The following is a 13814-nucleotide window of genomic DNA, read 5'->3' as shown; positions in this document are numbered from 1 at the left end:
CATTCTTCTTAAATAGTCAAGGCCATCAAACAACTCATGTTTCAATGCTGCATAGGCTGTTGAAATGCATGAAAAATAAAGATTCGCTGTTTGGTATTTGGTGCCAGATATAACACATGTGATATCATAGAATGGAGCTAAAAAGGTAGATATAGCTTCAATCCTCTCCCATTTTGTACAAGTTGGACAAGATCTATAATTTGAATCAACCAACTGTAGGTGTAGAAAGGCTCTTTTGTAGTAGATAGCGCTATCAAGTATTATGAAAGTGGAGTTCCGCATTGTCAGAACATCTTGCCGTAAGCCCTTTATTGTTTCCAAACAACTTTGCTTAGCACAATCAAGAAACTTTTGTTTACTAGCCTGAGACCCTTTAACATATTTTATGCTGTCTCTTATCTTTGAAATTAAACTTTCAATCTCCTTCAAACCCTCCTGAACAATTAGATTAACAATGTTAGCAGTACACCTGATTTGAAAAAATTCTCCTTCACTTAGAAGAGCACCACACAAATTAAGTTGATTTCTTAAGAAGTCTACGCAAATATTGTTTGAAGAAGCACTGTCCAATGTGATACTGAAAAGTTTAGAGTCTATTTTCCATTCAACCAACAGAGATTGCAACTTCTCGAACACTGATATACCATCATGAGGAGGTGGCATGAAAGAAAAACTAATGACCTTCTTATGTAAATGCCAAGCATTATCAATAAAATGCACAGTTAAACAAATGAATCCATCATTGTTTATTGATGTCCATAGATCTGATGTAACAGAAACTCTGCTATTGCACTTAGTTATCTGTGACCGAATATGAGAAACTTCTTTGGTGAATAATTTCTTACAATCATTCCTAACGGTATTTCTAGAAAATAATTGCACATCTCGATGAAGATAGGTTAAAAGTGCTCTAACACCTACCCATTCGACACATTTGAAGGGCAAATCATGCATAATGATGCAAGCAGTAAATAAATTATGAAATTCAGCTGAATCAAACTTATAATCACTCATAGAAATGGATGAATTCGAGAAGGTTTGCAATATAAGTTGGCCTATATCACGCATATCCCTTCTCTTGCAATTTTGCAAGTAGTGCCTTAAGTTTCCAGTCCCATTCTTGCTATCGCATAGATATAATGCACCACATTTCTTACATTTGCACATTTGTTTACCATCTTTAGGGTTAGACAACATCTCAAAATGACCCCAAACCGCAGAAACAACCCTTCTACGCTTCTTAACTATTATTGAACCATCATTACATGCATCATCAGATGGCTCAACCACTTTCAGCAATGCCCACTTGCTTGTTCTCATCCAAAAATAACTCAGGAATGATGTTTGAATCCTCCATCTAGTGAACCAATTAAACCACATTATGCAGAGCAAAAATAATGTATTACAAGTACAACAATTACAACAAGAAGAACAATTATTTCATGTTTAACAATCCCCACCGGTTACCACAGACATACAACAGCAAGAACAACAATAACAGCATGCTGCATGTGCTAAAATTATAGCAATACTGGCTTATAGCAGCTAAAAGAAAAAACCCTAACTGAATTTTTTTCCATGTACAACAAATTTGTATAACCCTTTAACAACATAATTGTCAAATGTAAATTGAGAAACCATAAAATATACAAAGCCCTAAAAATCAAACAGAAAAAATGAAAAAAATTTGATGCCCCAACTGCATAGATGCATAGCAAAGTCCCAAAGCCCTCAAATTTCAATGCAAAAAAGCCTAAAACTGAAAAGTCAAAAGGCCCGAACCCTTAAGATAGGGGATACGAGGAGAAATCTCAAAACAACAAAATCGAAAGTGTGAATAACCCTAACATCTAAATGCCAAAACTCAGAATAATATAAATGATAATACTGTAGAGACGCAGAGGGATAGAGTGTGCACACAACAAACTACAGGATTAAGATAGAGGACGAGGATCCGATGAGTAGAACTGAAGGAGGAGAGGAATGCAACAGCCAGCAAGGCGGAACCCAGAGAGACAGAGACAAGAGTCACGAGACTGCGAAAAGTTGAAATGAAATGAATTAAGACTACCGCTATACGTCTAAATGCCAAATGGCTAAACTGCTAAACCTAAAATGACACGAACTGCTTGCCGCATCATGTCAATTTCGGGTCTAAAATGGGTTTTTGGGTTGACCCGAACCCGACCCAAAAATTGAAATGGGTCAAAATTCTCGAACTGAACCCGACCCGTTTCGGGTTCGTGTTGACCCTAACTCGAAATTTTCAGGTCGGGTTCGAGTCGGGTTTTCGGGTTGTGACAAATATTGACACCCCTACTTTTATCCATTAGAGCTTCAATAGTTGTAGGAGTGACGATTGAGTTGATCTTTATGTTATGTTTAAGTGACCACCTCGACTTTCTGTTGAGTGGTCTGTGTCACCTCTTGCGGAGATTGTTGACCAGTTCTTGAATTGAAACTCAAAGGAGCAGTTTGAGTTCTACTTGCTTTGAATGCCGGATTAGTAGGTCTCAAGGGATTTGTCTAGTGGAGCAATTATTTGTTGGCATCTAATTGCCCCAATTGTACTAAGCTAACCAAATAGGTCTTTCATATGAGGCTCATTTTATTTATGTAAGCAAGTAACTAATTGATCTCTTGGTATCTAACATGTAGTTGATATTGCATTTTTTGTTTCAATTGCTTTATACCTTCAGAAGGATCTTTAACTTCACTGCATCCCTCTTGTTATTGCAAGGGTTCATTTTTCTAGCAGCAGTTGATTTAAACGTTGTCCTTCCACTTGTGAGGTTGAGGCCATTGTTTTGGTCATAAAGCCTTTAGGCTTTAGGTAGGTTGATCATGTACATGGGCAATCATGCAAACAACCTCAACCACCAACTGATCTATGCTTTCGGAAGTCTCCATCATTGTTAATATAGTAATCTTCATCATTGTAGGAGGAATCTTCTCATCCAAATGGCTTTGTTGCATGTACCTTCAACATCGATTCATTTTTAGTTTAAGAGTGATTTTTCTAGTGGTTATAGGGGAAGAAGGTTCTTCTTCGAAAACATAAACTTCCTCCTTAGTATATTATGCTGTTTGCTCATGTTATACTATTGTTTAGAGGATGGTCTTTGGTCATGATTTTGGGATTGCCACTTTGGTGCTTGCCATCTAAGCAAGTTGCAGTAGGATTTGAAAACTTGGGCTACTTCGAAAGTCATATTTTCCAAGATTTTTTAGTTGCGGGTCTCTAAAAGTTCAACTTGGGTTTAACACCCGAATGCTCATCGTGGGACTCTGAATTTGCTTGATGGGGCTTTGGCCTATATGATATGATTGTCATGACCTTCTGGCAATGAATATATGGGGATTATAATGCCAAGGTGTTGCACTCTAATGCTCATTGAGCAATTTTCTTATAGTGGTTAGCATTATGTTTAGTTTGGATAATCTTTTTCAGCATTTAGATGTTGACGTATACATTTTAAATTTTGTAGCAGCGTTCTTGTAAGTATTTGTTCTCACGGGAGTGGGTAATTTGTGTAGTGGCCTCAACTACGAAGTTCTTGAGTTTCATACCTCTTTTACAATGGCTTTACAGGTTGGTTAGATTCACTCAACAACCATGATGACAATTATTCAATTGCGATTCAAGAATCCATTAAACTTCATGCATATTTGTTGATGAACAAGCATTCACTTATTGTGTCAGAACTAAAAATCAACAAAGGGAGGTGAGACATCATATTGAACCAATAATCAACAACAGGTGTGGTTTTTAGTGGAGGTCGGGCGAACTGAGGTTTAAGCCTTGAACGTTCGGGCGAGGCTTATGCCTTTTTCCACCGAGGCGTACGCCTCAAGGCATGAGGCGCCGAGGCGCATCGAGGCAACGTCTCGAAAGGGAGAAAGTTACCTTCACAATCAGCAAGCCAGCGAGCTCCCGTTGTGTCTTCTGATCAAAATGCCGTAATTTACGATCCGACAAGAAGGGAAAGTTGTCGAAGGAGCGAAGTCAACAACCACTAAGGAACCAAAGAAGCGACGCGCGCAATCTCTACACCTCCTGCGAAGCAACGAAGCCGAACAACAAGGACAAAAAGAGAAGATGAAAGGCAAACCCTAGACGTGACTAAGTTATTATTGATTAACTAATTAATATAATTTAAAATATTAATCAAATATTCAGTATAATTTTATACATAAACCCTCATGAAAATAATTGCTTGCTTCCTTTTCTTAGAACAAATCATCAAGTTCATAATTGACTTAATATTTTGTCAATTTTTATCATTATTTATAATTTTACATTAGCTTATTTTTACCGTTTTGAGGCTTACGCCTCGATCCGCCTCGAGGCTTACACCTCGTCTCGCAGACAAAACGCCTCGATTCTTGATTTCGCCTTTTAAAACATTGGTTTTTAGAGCTCGATTTGGCCAAATGTTGATATGAATGTGTGAAAGAATTTTTTTTGAAGATAATACCAAAATTATACATGTTTTTGCAAATGATGAACTAAACTCGAAGTTGATGGGTGTTAGTTGTCAGACTAATGGATGTCGAACTAGACATCACTAAGTAAATGAAAATAGGAACTAGGTATCTTGTTAATATATTTAAAAATAATCATGTAGTTGATTAATGAACGATCAATATTATTCTTTATGTTGTGTTTTATATCAACCTTCGAGAATTTGGCATTATGTTAAAATTGATAGCTCAAAGTTTTGTTTAGGAAGAAATATTATGCTAACATATTTGAGCTATCAATTTTTGTTTCAACAAATTCAAGTATTTGGCAATTAGACATGTTGCATCTTTCAAGGAATTCTTATAAGCGATCAATCTAAACAAAAGAACTCCTAGGATTATACAAGTTGTTAACTATTGGAATACAGTTGTTAACTTCTTAATAATAATGAACTTTTTAAGAATTATAACTAAATTGTTTAAATTACATTTTTTTTTCTTTGGCATTGTGTTAAAATGTCAAAGTTTGGTACCAAATTTGATATAGCATGTCTTAGGATTTATAGTTTTGAATACAGAGCTCACATGAAATGCAAAAAATCATGTAACAAATATGCAAAATTCACAAGACATCTATTAATCCAAAACAACTAGTGCCTGCCTTCGTGAGAATATAAAAAAATGCTGGAAATTAATGTAGATAAATATTCTATGGCATTCAGCTCCAAATAGACTATAATTAAGGATATAAAATAGCCACACTTATGATTGAAATTCACATTGGCCAAAATCTATATTATAAATAATTGGATTAGTTATGATCTCTTTTCCACCAATACTGAAAAGAATAATAGTGTAGAGTGAAAGAAAAAGAGAGAGGAAGAGGGATTCAACAGAAAAGCAAGTCTAATTCCTGTAAAAGGAGATAATATTTTCTGGAATTTTTTGTGCACCCTCAATCAAAGGATCAAATGAAAAACAACAATATCCTCCACAAAATGATATTTATTTATACCATTAATTATTTAATCTATATTATAAATATTTATAAATGGAAGAAGTAACAAATTATCAACAAATTGCTAATAAATTATTAGTTAGTTCCTAACAAATTTAATGATATTTACTAGAATAATAAATTGCTAACAGTTAAACCATATGTTATAATGGCATTTTCAAGTTTGGATGAATATTATGTGTTGTTTCATGTTGACATGTAATACTAAAAAAACAAGAAAAAAAAAGAAATCTCGTACCTGTTCAGCATCGCACAACCGTCGCATGTCGACATCCTGCAATATATGTTATTCGGATGTCCTATGCTATCATGCGCACGTCGACGCCTCTCCTCTTCACATGTTCAATGTCGCCTCCTGCATGACCTACCTTGTCGTTAAAAGGACGAACAAACGAGGCTTTCGATCTCTCTGTTTTTCCTTCATGCAAAAACCACGAACTCTCGCCTCTTTCCCTCTCTCCCATTTATCCTATGCTCCAGTCGAAGCTGATGCCGCGTAATTCATTCAAAGAGGCTGCTCAATTCGCTCTATCCGACGACACCCCTTTTGATTCCAATCCATCCCACGCAGGCCACGCGACCCGTCTCATCTGACGACGCTCCTTTTTGGATTCGAAATCACACCTCACCGTCTTTCTATTGGATCAGGAGCAAAGATCGCGAGGGAGCTTGCCTGTCATGAAGGTAGACATTTCCTTCCGTTCATGTGTTTCTTCGACCAAAATAGGGATTCACGACAGAGAAGTGGAAAATTGAGTTAACTTGCTGTGAGATCAATCGGTTCCCTAAATCCTGTTAACATGATTTAGTTAAATCCTTCTCAAAATCTGCATAAATCCTGTTTAAATTCTACATAATTTTTGTATCCCGACAGCCTGTAGCAACAATCCGTCTCAAATCCTACATAAACTCTTTTCTAATGAAAGTTAATTATTAATTAGTTATAATTAATTAATATTAAATATAATTAATCATAATTAGTTATGATTAATTATTGTTAATCTTAATTAATTATAATTAATTAATTATTTTTAATTATAATTAATTTCTATTAATTATGAGTAATTATAATTAATGATAAAAAAAGGGAAATATGCCTCGAGTCTCATGCATTGCCTCGATCTACGTGCCACTGTCAACGTAGCCCTGACACAACCAACACAGACATCGACATCGACATCAGCACTGTCGACAACCTCTACGCAAAGGTATAAAGTTCCAAATCTCGCCCTCAACATGCGCGACGCGCCGAGCAACCACCTTTGCACGTTTTTCTTAGTGTGATAGAAGGGAACCCAATGCGACACCTGCGACGAGACGGGTAGGCTCTGTACACGTTTTTCTTAGTATGGCGGGGATAACTTTTATGGAGGGTACCACGACCGCGGTGTCTTCGCACACCTATCATCCACGTTTTTCTTAGCCTGGTGGGAAGTCCCAGCTCCTCAAATTTTTCCCAAACGGGGATATGATGGGGTGCTGTCAAAATTCAGAGTGAATATCCACGTGATTGAAATAACAGGGGACTTGATTCAAACTAAACAACAGGGCATGAATTTAAATAAAAACACGGGAGACTTGTATGACGAGTAGTAGATCAAATTTGAACAACAAGGGACAACAGATTTGAACTAAACAACAGGGAACTGAAGTCTAAATCCTAAAATGCTCAATTAAAATTAAAATGCAAATGTCAAATGATAAATTTAATGCATTCAAACAAGTTAAAGCGAACAAGCATGGAACTCGCTGTGGAAAACTTTCAAATATGATTGGCTTGCAAGTGGCATCAGTCAACTACGAAATGAACAAGTACTTCCCACATGTAACAACAAAAGGCATTATATGTAGGCAATAGTCATCTTGCAGATTAAAGTAGCTACCTTTCCAAGCAATAGCAAAAGGTCTATTTTGCATGCAGTAGACCAAATAAAGATGACAGCCGACAACAGGCGACGAATGTAATAATGCCTTGAAGTTGACATCAATAACTTGCGTACAATCCTCCGCTACAAGCAAGTACACTAGGCCACCTGTGAATGGCGAGGGTGGATATGATGCAAATACAAGTAACATGCAACAAACACTAGGGTGTCCATGCAACCGACAACAACAATTCCCTACAAGTACATTTAACCATGTAAGTAGCAATGAGTGACATGCAGTGAATTGTCAATTAAGGCGCGTTTGCAAAGTTCAAGGCAAATATAGCTTGAGCGTAAATTAATATCATTCAAATGCAAACAAATGCACTAAAAATCTCTGTAGATGTTGGTGAGAGATTTGATAACCCCTCTGCAAATACATCTGAAGAAGTTGTATTAACTTCAAGTATATGCAAGCTGCCATTCAGCAAGTACACTTATCCCTTGCAAATGGAAGGGATAGATGTGCAGTGGACCAATTGCCCACCAATTTACATAAAAGGATGTAGCTGGGATTGCAGTGTCATTTGGCAATTAATTCTAATATGTAATGGATGCTATAACTTCTCTCCGAGCAATGTCCGCTAGCCCGTAGTCAACAGCAATAATTCCCTACAGTCAACATCAATATCTTGCATATCACTGCAAATTAGTACACCTGTGAATGGTGAGGGTAAATATGATGCAAGTGCACTAGTTTTTCTATAAGCACATCCAGGAGATTGCAGTGGACACACAACTATCCAGCAGATGCACTTGTGTCCTGCAATTAAGAGGGACATATGTGCACTATTTACTTGCCAGCCCACATGTGCTAGAAGCATCTAGTAATGAAAGCAGTGCTGTTTGACAACTGATGTTAGCATGTAGATGAATATACAAACTTCCTTGTAGTCAATAGTAAATATCTGACGATTAATGATGAATGCGTACAACAGTGCTCCCTACGGACACCTACAATGTTTGGTATAAAGGTAACCACAAATATCTGCATGCTGCAAGAAACCTTTTGATTTTACATCGGAAGAAGGCCCCAATTGCGACATTAATCATACCAAGTTGAATGATTTTATAAGTGATTCTGTAGAATTAAAAAAAAAAAATAGCTAAAGAAAAAAAAGATGTCTCATTCGATCATCTCTTTAGAAATAATTGAGGTTACCGAAATATGCCACGCTATTTGGGCGAAGTCCCCTCAACTCAGCACCTTACATATACACCATAAATCTATAAACGGGCCCCTCGAATACATATTCTGATACCGTGGAAGAAGTTTCTATGTACCATGTGCATATCAGATATTAGGATGTCACCGAGACATCGAAGATGACTTTGCACTCTGTCATGTCCATACTTCGAGGAGATAACCTCATCATAAGCCAAAAAAGCCTAACGGTGCACCAAAGGAGCCTTTGATCTCATCAAATAAGGATACATCATCTATCACAAAATGACATCATGTCGTTTAGATGTCCTTATCTAGTCTAAACAAGGATCGGTTGATTTATGGATTTGATTTCTAAAAAAATGAGAAAAGGGATCTTACACCAGAACAATGAAGTACTTCATGGAAGTTAGGTGACAACGCTACGATTCACTTGTAAGAAAAGACGGAGATTTGCTAATAAAATTTACAGGCCGCTCAAGCGCAACATCGTGCCACCGAATCTGCATTTTGTACAAGCAGACATAATGCGTCAGTAAAGTCCACAATAAAATCCCGCGTGTTTGGTAATAATAATCACCCATGCAGCCAGCTGCATTTAAAAAATGCAAAACACCCATTTGCACTGCATGCAAATATTTAAAAATGCTCCTCATACATGCATTGCAACACACATCATAACTCATTTAAACATACCATCCGATATAGAGAGATGCATTCAATTGTAACAAATGTATTGCATTTACATACTAATATGTTGCATTTGCACGTATCATAACTTGAAGAATATGCTATACGTGTATGTCATCCAACATTGCAAGTATATTCCAAAGTGACGTCCTGCATAAGTAGAGGTTTTACTCCAGTATGTCATTTGACACTGTAATTGCACTTCAAAAATCATCCTTCTGCATACGCATAGGGTTTCACTCTAGTGTGTCATTCGACACCACAAATGTATTTAAAAAATCGTATTATGGCCATACGCGAATGGATTGTGTGAAATGCATTCAATGACATATGCTCTCGTGGGCTCGACGAGCATGTTGTAGGTACACATGTGACGTTTGAGAATGTCGCGCAGGTTAAGAAATGAATTTAGATCCGAATCCGATACTCTATCAACAAATAGATATAGTTGACAAAATTCAATCAACTAAATATAACAACCCATGAATTCCTCGATGATGACCGTGTTGAATGTAAATCTCAACTGGAGGGGATTATATATTTTCACATGCCTTCAAACTTCCATAAAATACAAATATTTTCAAATGACATATAACTCACCTTGATGATGCCCATGCTGACAAAAAAATTTCAACCGGAGAGAACCACAAGCATTTAAAATGCCTCTAAATGCCCATAAAAATCCAAAATTTTAATAATCACCCAAAGAACAAGATAATTAAAATAAAATAAATTGTTAGACACTTAAAGCAAACACTCATCTACCTTGCAACAATTTGTCGGGGTGGACAATCTGAAAATGACTTCAGCTCATAAAGAGCTAATATCTAGTCAAGAATATCACTAGGATTCATTCTCAATCTGTATCTTGCCACTAAGGAAATGACATGTGTCGTCTAATCGGTGGTTTCGCTGCCAAATGGCATCACACCAATGGTTTTGCTGCTAAATGACACATTGGGTAAACGGTTATGACTGGGGGGCCCTTTGAACTGGGTGGTTTGCCGCCAAATGACAATTATATTACGGTCATGGCTAGAGCCCGCATGCTCCCCAATGGTATTAAATCCTTGAGATATGAATTAATATGATGTGCTCGATAGGGCACAAAGCCCACTGTTAGCTAAGGTGGATTCAAATTGGTCTCCTTAGAAAAATATTCACCCTAGGCCTATAAGGTAACCTTGGACGACGCAAACCAAGGCTGCCGACAAGGATCCTTCTATCATGTTGGATCGACTATCTCCTCTGACTAAGTAAACTTGGGACCACGAAGCCTCGGGATGACGGAACCATGGGATCTTGATGGGGCTCATCATGACTCCCCCCACCATCCTCTTTAAGTGCAAGATGGTGAAATTTCGGATTTTAAATATCAAATTTTCAAATACCAAACCATTCAGCTATTATATGTCGGATATCACATATCTACTTAAATATCGAAAGTTCTCTCTTGTGGTTGGGAGGGGTAATTAACTATATGAGCTTGCGCCTATAGGAAACTAGAACTCAGATCATAAAGTCCTCGCAAAATGTCAAAGAAATCTTTGAGTAGTATCTTATTTCAAACCTAATTTGCCTTCTGAAAAATTTCCCCGGAACTTAATCTATTCAAACTCCCTCCAAAAGCAGAGGGGAGGCTGGGGCACGAATTTTTGGAGCCCACATTTCACCTTTTCCATGAGGTGTTCTACTGTGTCCAAATAAATATATTTGTGACAACGTTTTGATACAACTTGAGAATTTTTTTTTCCAACTGTGAAATAGTGAATCAGATTTTATGTAGTATGTGAGATGGTTGCATCTCGTATTGAATTGACCACTCTATTCATGTGTTTCGTCTTTCTTTAGCTCCTGTCAGTTTATTCCGTTCAGTCTCTTTGGTGCCATCTTCATTATATAATCAAATCATTTATACCTTCCGTCTGCTTAGGTATGAAGGACAACGAGATATGCTATATAATCAGACCTATAATCTTGACCAAGTTTCCTTCGCTGCAGAAGGACTTAAAGATGCTCAGCAAACTGTATGTTGTACCTTTGGACAATATTTCTAGTATTTAATACCATTTACCTAATATCTATCTGCATGTGGTCTTTCAGATGACTGCATTAAAAACTGCTAATAAGGAGCTGAAAGGAATGATGAAAACTGTCAAAATTCAGGACATAGATGTATGGATTACCTTCTTTATCCCAAAAAAAAAATCTGATACTGAGGCTTATAGACTGACAATCCAAACTGGTTTTCTGATCTTGATAACTTGAAAATTTTCTGCTGGTCTTTGTTCTTCAGAGCATGCAAGATGAGATGATGGAACTGATGGACGTAAGCACAGAGATACAAGAATCTCTTGGTAGAAGTTATAATGTTCCTGATGATATTGATGAGGAAGAACTCATGGGAGGTATAGTAAAGACCTTTTTTTTTTCAATTTGGCATTAGTTTTACAATTTGTAGATGATTAATTTCAATAATTATAAAATTTTTTCATGCATTCAACAGGTTTCTCAATTAATTAACCTGTTATTTTATTTCAAATCGATCTTGATTGCAGAGCTTGATGCCTTGGAAGCTGACATGGGCACGGAATCTGAATCTTCAGTTCCATCTTACCTTCAACCAGATAAGGAACCTGATCTTGATGCAGAACTCAACTTGCCTGCAGCACCAATGGGACATGTGCCTGGCCGGCAGAATGTTCAGGTAACAAATCTCATTGGCAGAATGCCTGCAAATGCGAACCAAGTTTATTTAATTGCTTAAACTATATGAATCTTTCTGGTATAATTTGAGGGAGTTATTGATAGAGAGAAGATAGGTGGTGGGATATAGGAAAAGGGTAGAAAATAAGAAGGTAAGCCAGTCTTCACCAAAATATTTGGTTTTGACAAGGTCATCAATCGAAGTCAATAGAATAAGCCACCAAGCAGATTCCAACTCCTCAAGAAGATAACTTTTTGAATTTATTTTTAAATCACGTAATATTTCATCATTGCACTGTTTTCATCCATATAAGTAGTTACATTAAGAATTTAAAGGTAACCACAAGATGAACCTTCCAACATCATCTGCAGAACCAATAATACGTCTCTTTGAATTGGAAATGTGTCCTTCTATGTCATGCTTGAATCCCTGAATTTAAGCTTGTCTTTTGATCTCCTATGGCCGGTTGAATGAATTAAATCTCATGCAATCTCAAATTTTTTGAATAATATCAAGAGTCATTACAATAAAAGTAGTCATTTTTCTAAAATGATGGTCGTCCACCTAGCTCTTGATTTGGTCAAATTCTCATTGATTTTGGGAAGGTGAATACCATGAATCACATGGTATGAAGCTTCTAGATTGACTCGACTTTTAGCCTTCCAAGGTCTGCCTAATCATTCAAGTTAGCTTGAACCTCAAATAAGATGTAATTGGTTCACGGGACTTTGCATGGATTGACGTACTCTTCGTTTGGGATGATTTTTTTTTCTGCTTTTTGGAGTAGCTTTCTAGTACACAATTTTTTAGTTAAACAAAATTCTATTATAAATGCTAATTTAGAAAAGAGGAAGAAAGTTTTCTCAAACAAAACAAAGCCTTAAAGTAGCCGCCCTTTTCATTTAATGAACTTTGCATAAGATTCCATATGCCTTTTTTATTTATACATTGTTCATGTTCTTAAAACAGGCGGAGGATGAACTTGGTTTGCCTTCAGTTCCTCGAGCTTCTCTACGAGGCTAAAGTTCAAGCTGATTCTTCATGAAGAAGGCAATACGCTTTACCTTAAGGACACAAACTTACGATGGCTATGTTTATATTATACTAAAATGTATTTTATAGAAAGTAATTGAAATTAACATTGAAGGATATAGCTATCTGTCCATAGACTTGTCAGATTTTTAGTTCTCTTTTGAGGACTCGCGCTATTCATTGGTGATGATTTGTTGAAAATATTTTATTACCCACTGTCACTCTAACTCTTAAGGGAAGATGAGGTATTGTCAGTTAGTTTTAAGAGCCTATATATTTTTTATTGTATTCGTATTAGATTTCTATATATGGAGAATAAATTTTGATCAGAATGTAGCGATCTAAATTCTGGAAGATGGGCTTAAAAATTTATAATATTTAGGTTCTCTTAAGGAATACGGTAACTTTTTATGAAATTGTACGGAAAAATAATTTTACTATTGGTTATAAAAAGTAATTTTTCGTCATGGAAATTGTTAGAAAACATAAAATATGATAAAAAGTAGCAAGAAAATTATACTTTTGTCTTAAAAGTAAAACTGCGAAAAAATTATATTTATAGGCAACCAGTTGAATAATTATCATAAAAGGTGAAATAAGAGTTATGTATATATATATACCTCCCAAATATGTTAGGTATGATAGCTCAAAGTGAATGGCGAGATTTTGTTTGGTTTAGGAGGGCGAATTATGTGTGTTTGAAAATTTATGATGGTAAATAGAAATAGTTTGACATCTTACTTTTTTATAAAGATTCAACATATACTAATAGAGAGCGATGGAGTGGGAAATTTCTTCTCGTAGAGCAAATTC

The 13814-nt window shown here is 36.3% G+C and overlaps 1 protein-coding gene across 6 annotated transcripts in view; it reads left to right on the top strand.

Annotated features, from left to right (window-relative positions):
* Positions 1-13273, top strand: part of LOC110106225 (vacuolar protein sorting-associated protein 60.2) — a 39822-nt gene extending 26549 nt beyond the window's left edge. For all 6 annotated transcript variants that reach the window (XM_020836031.2, XM_020836030.2, XM_028694077.1 and 3 more), the window contains 5 exons: positions 11196-11289; positions 11366-11437; positions 11559-11670; positions 11821-11969; positions 12939-13273. In XM_020836031.2, coding sequence (XP_020691690.1) covers positions 11196-11289; positions 11366-11437; positions 11559-11670; positions 11821-11969; positions 12939-12992 — 481 coding nt within the window. In that variant the 3' untranslated portion in view covers positions 12993-13273. The remainder of the gene's footprint in view (positions 1-11195; positions 11290-11365; positions 11438-11558; positions 11671-11820; positions 11970-12938) is intronic.
* The last annotated feature ends 541 nt before the right edge of the window (positions 13274-13814 follow it).

Source organism: Dendrobium catenatum, unplaced genomic scaffold, assembly GCF_001605985.2.
Source record: "Dendrobium catenatum unplaced genomic scaffold, ASM160598v2 fragScaff_scaffold_390, whole genome shotgun sequence".
NCBI lineage: Eukaryota > Viridiplantae > Streptophyta > Magnoliopsida > Asparagales > Orchidaceae > Dendrobium > Dendrobium catenatum.
The sequence above is the reverse complement of the archived record's forward strand: the minus strand, read 5'-3'. Positions and strand labels throughout refer to the sequence as shown.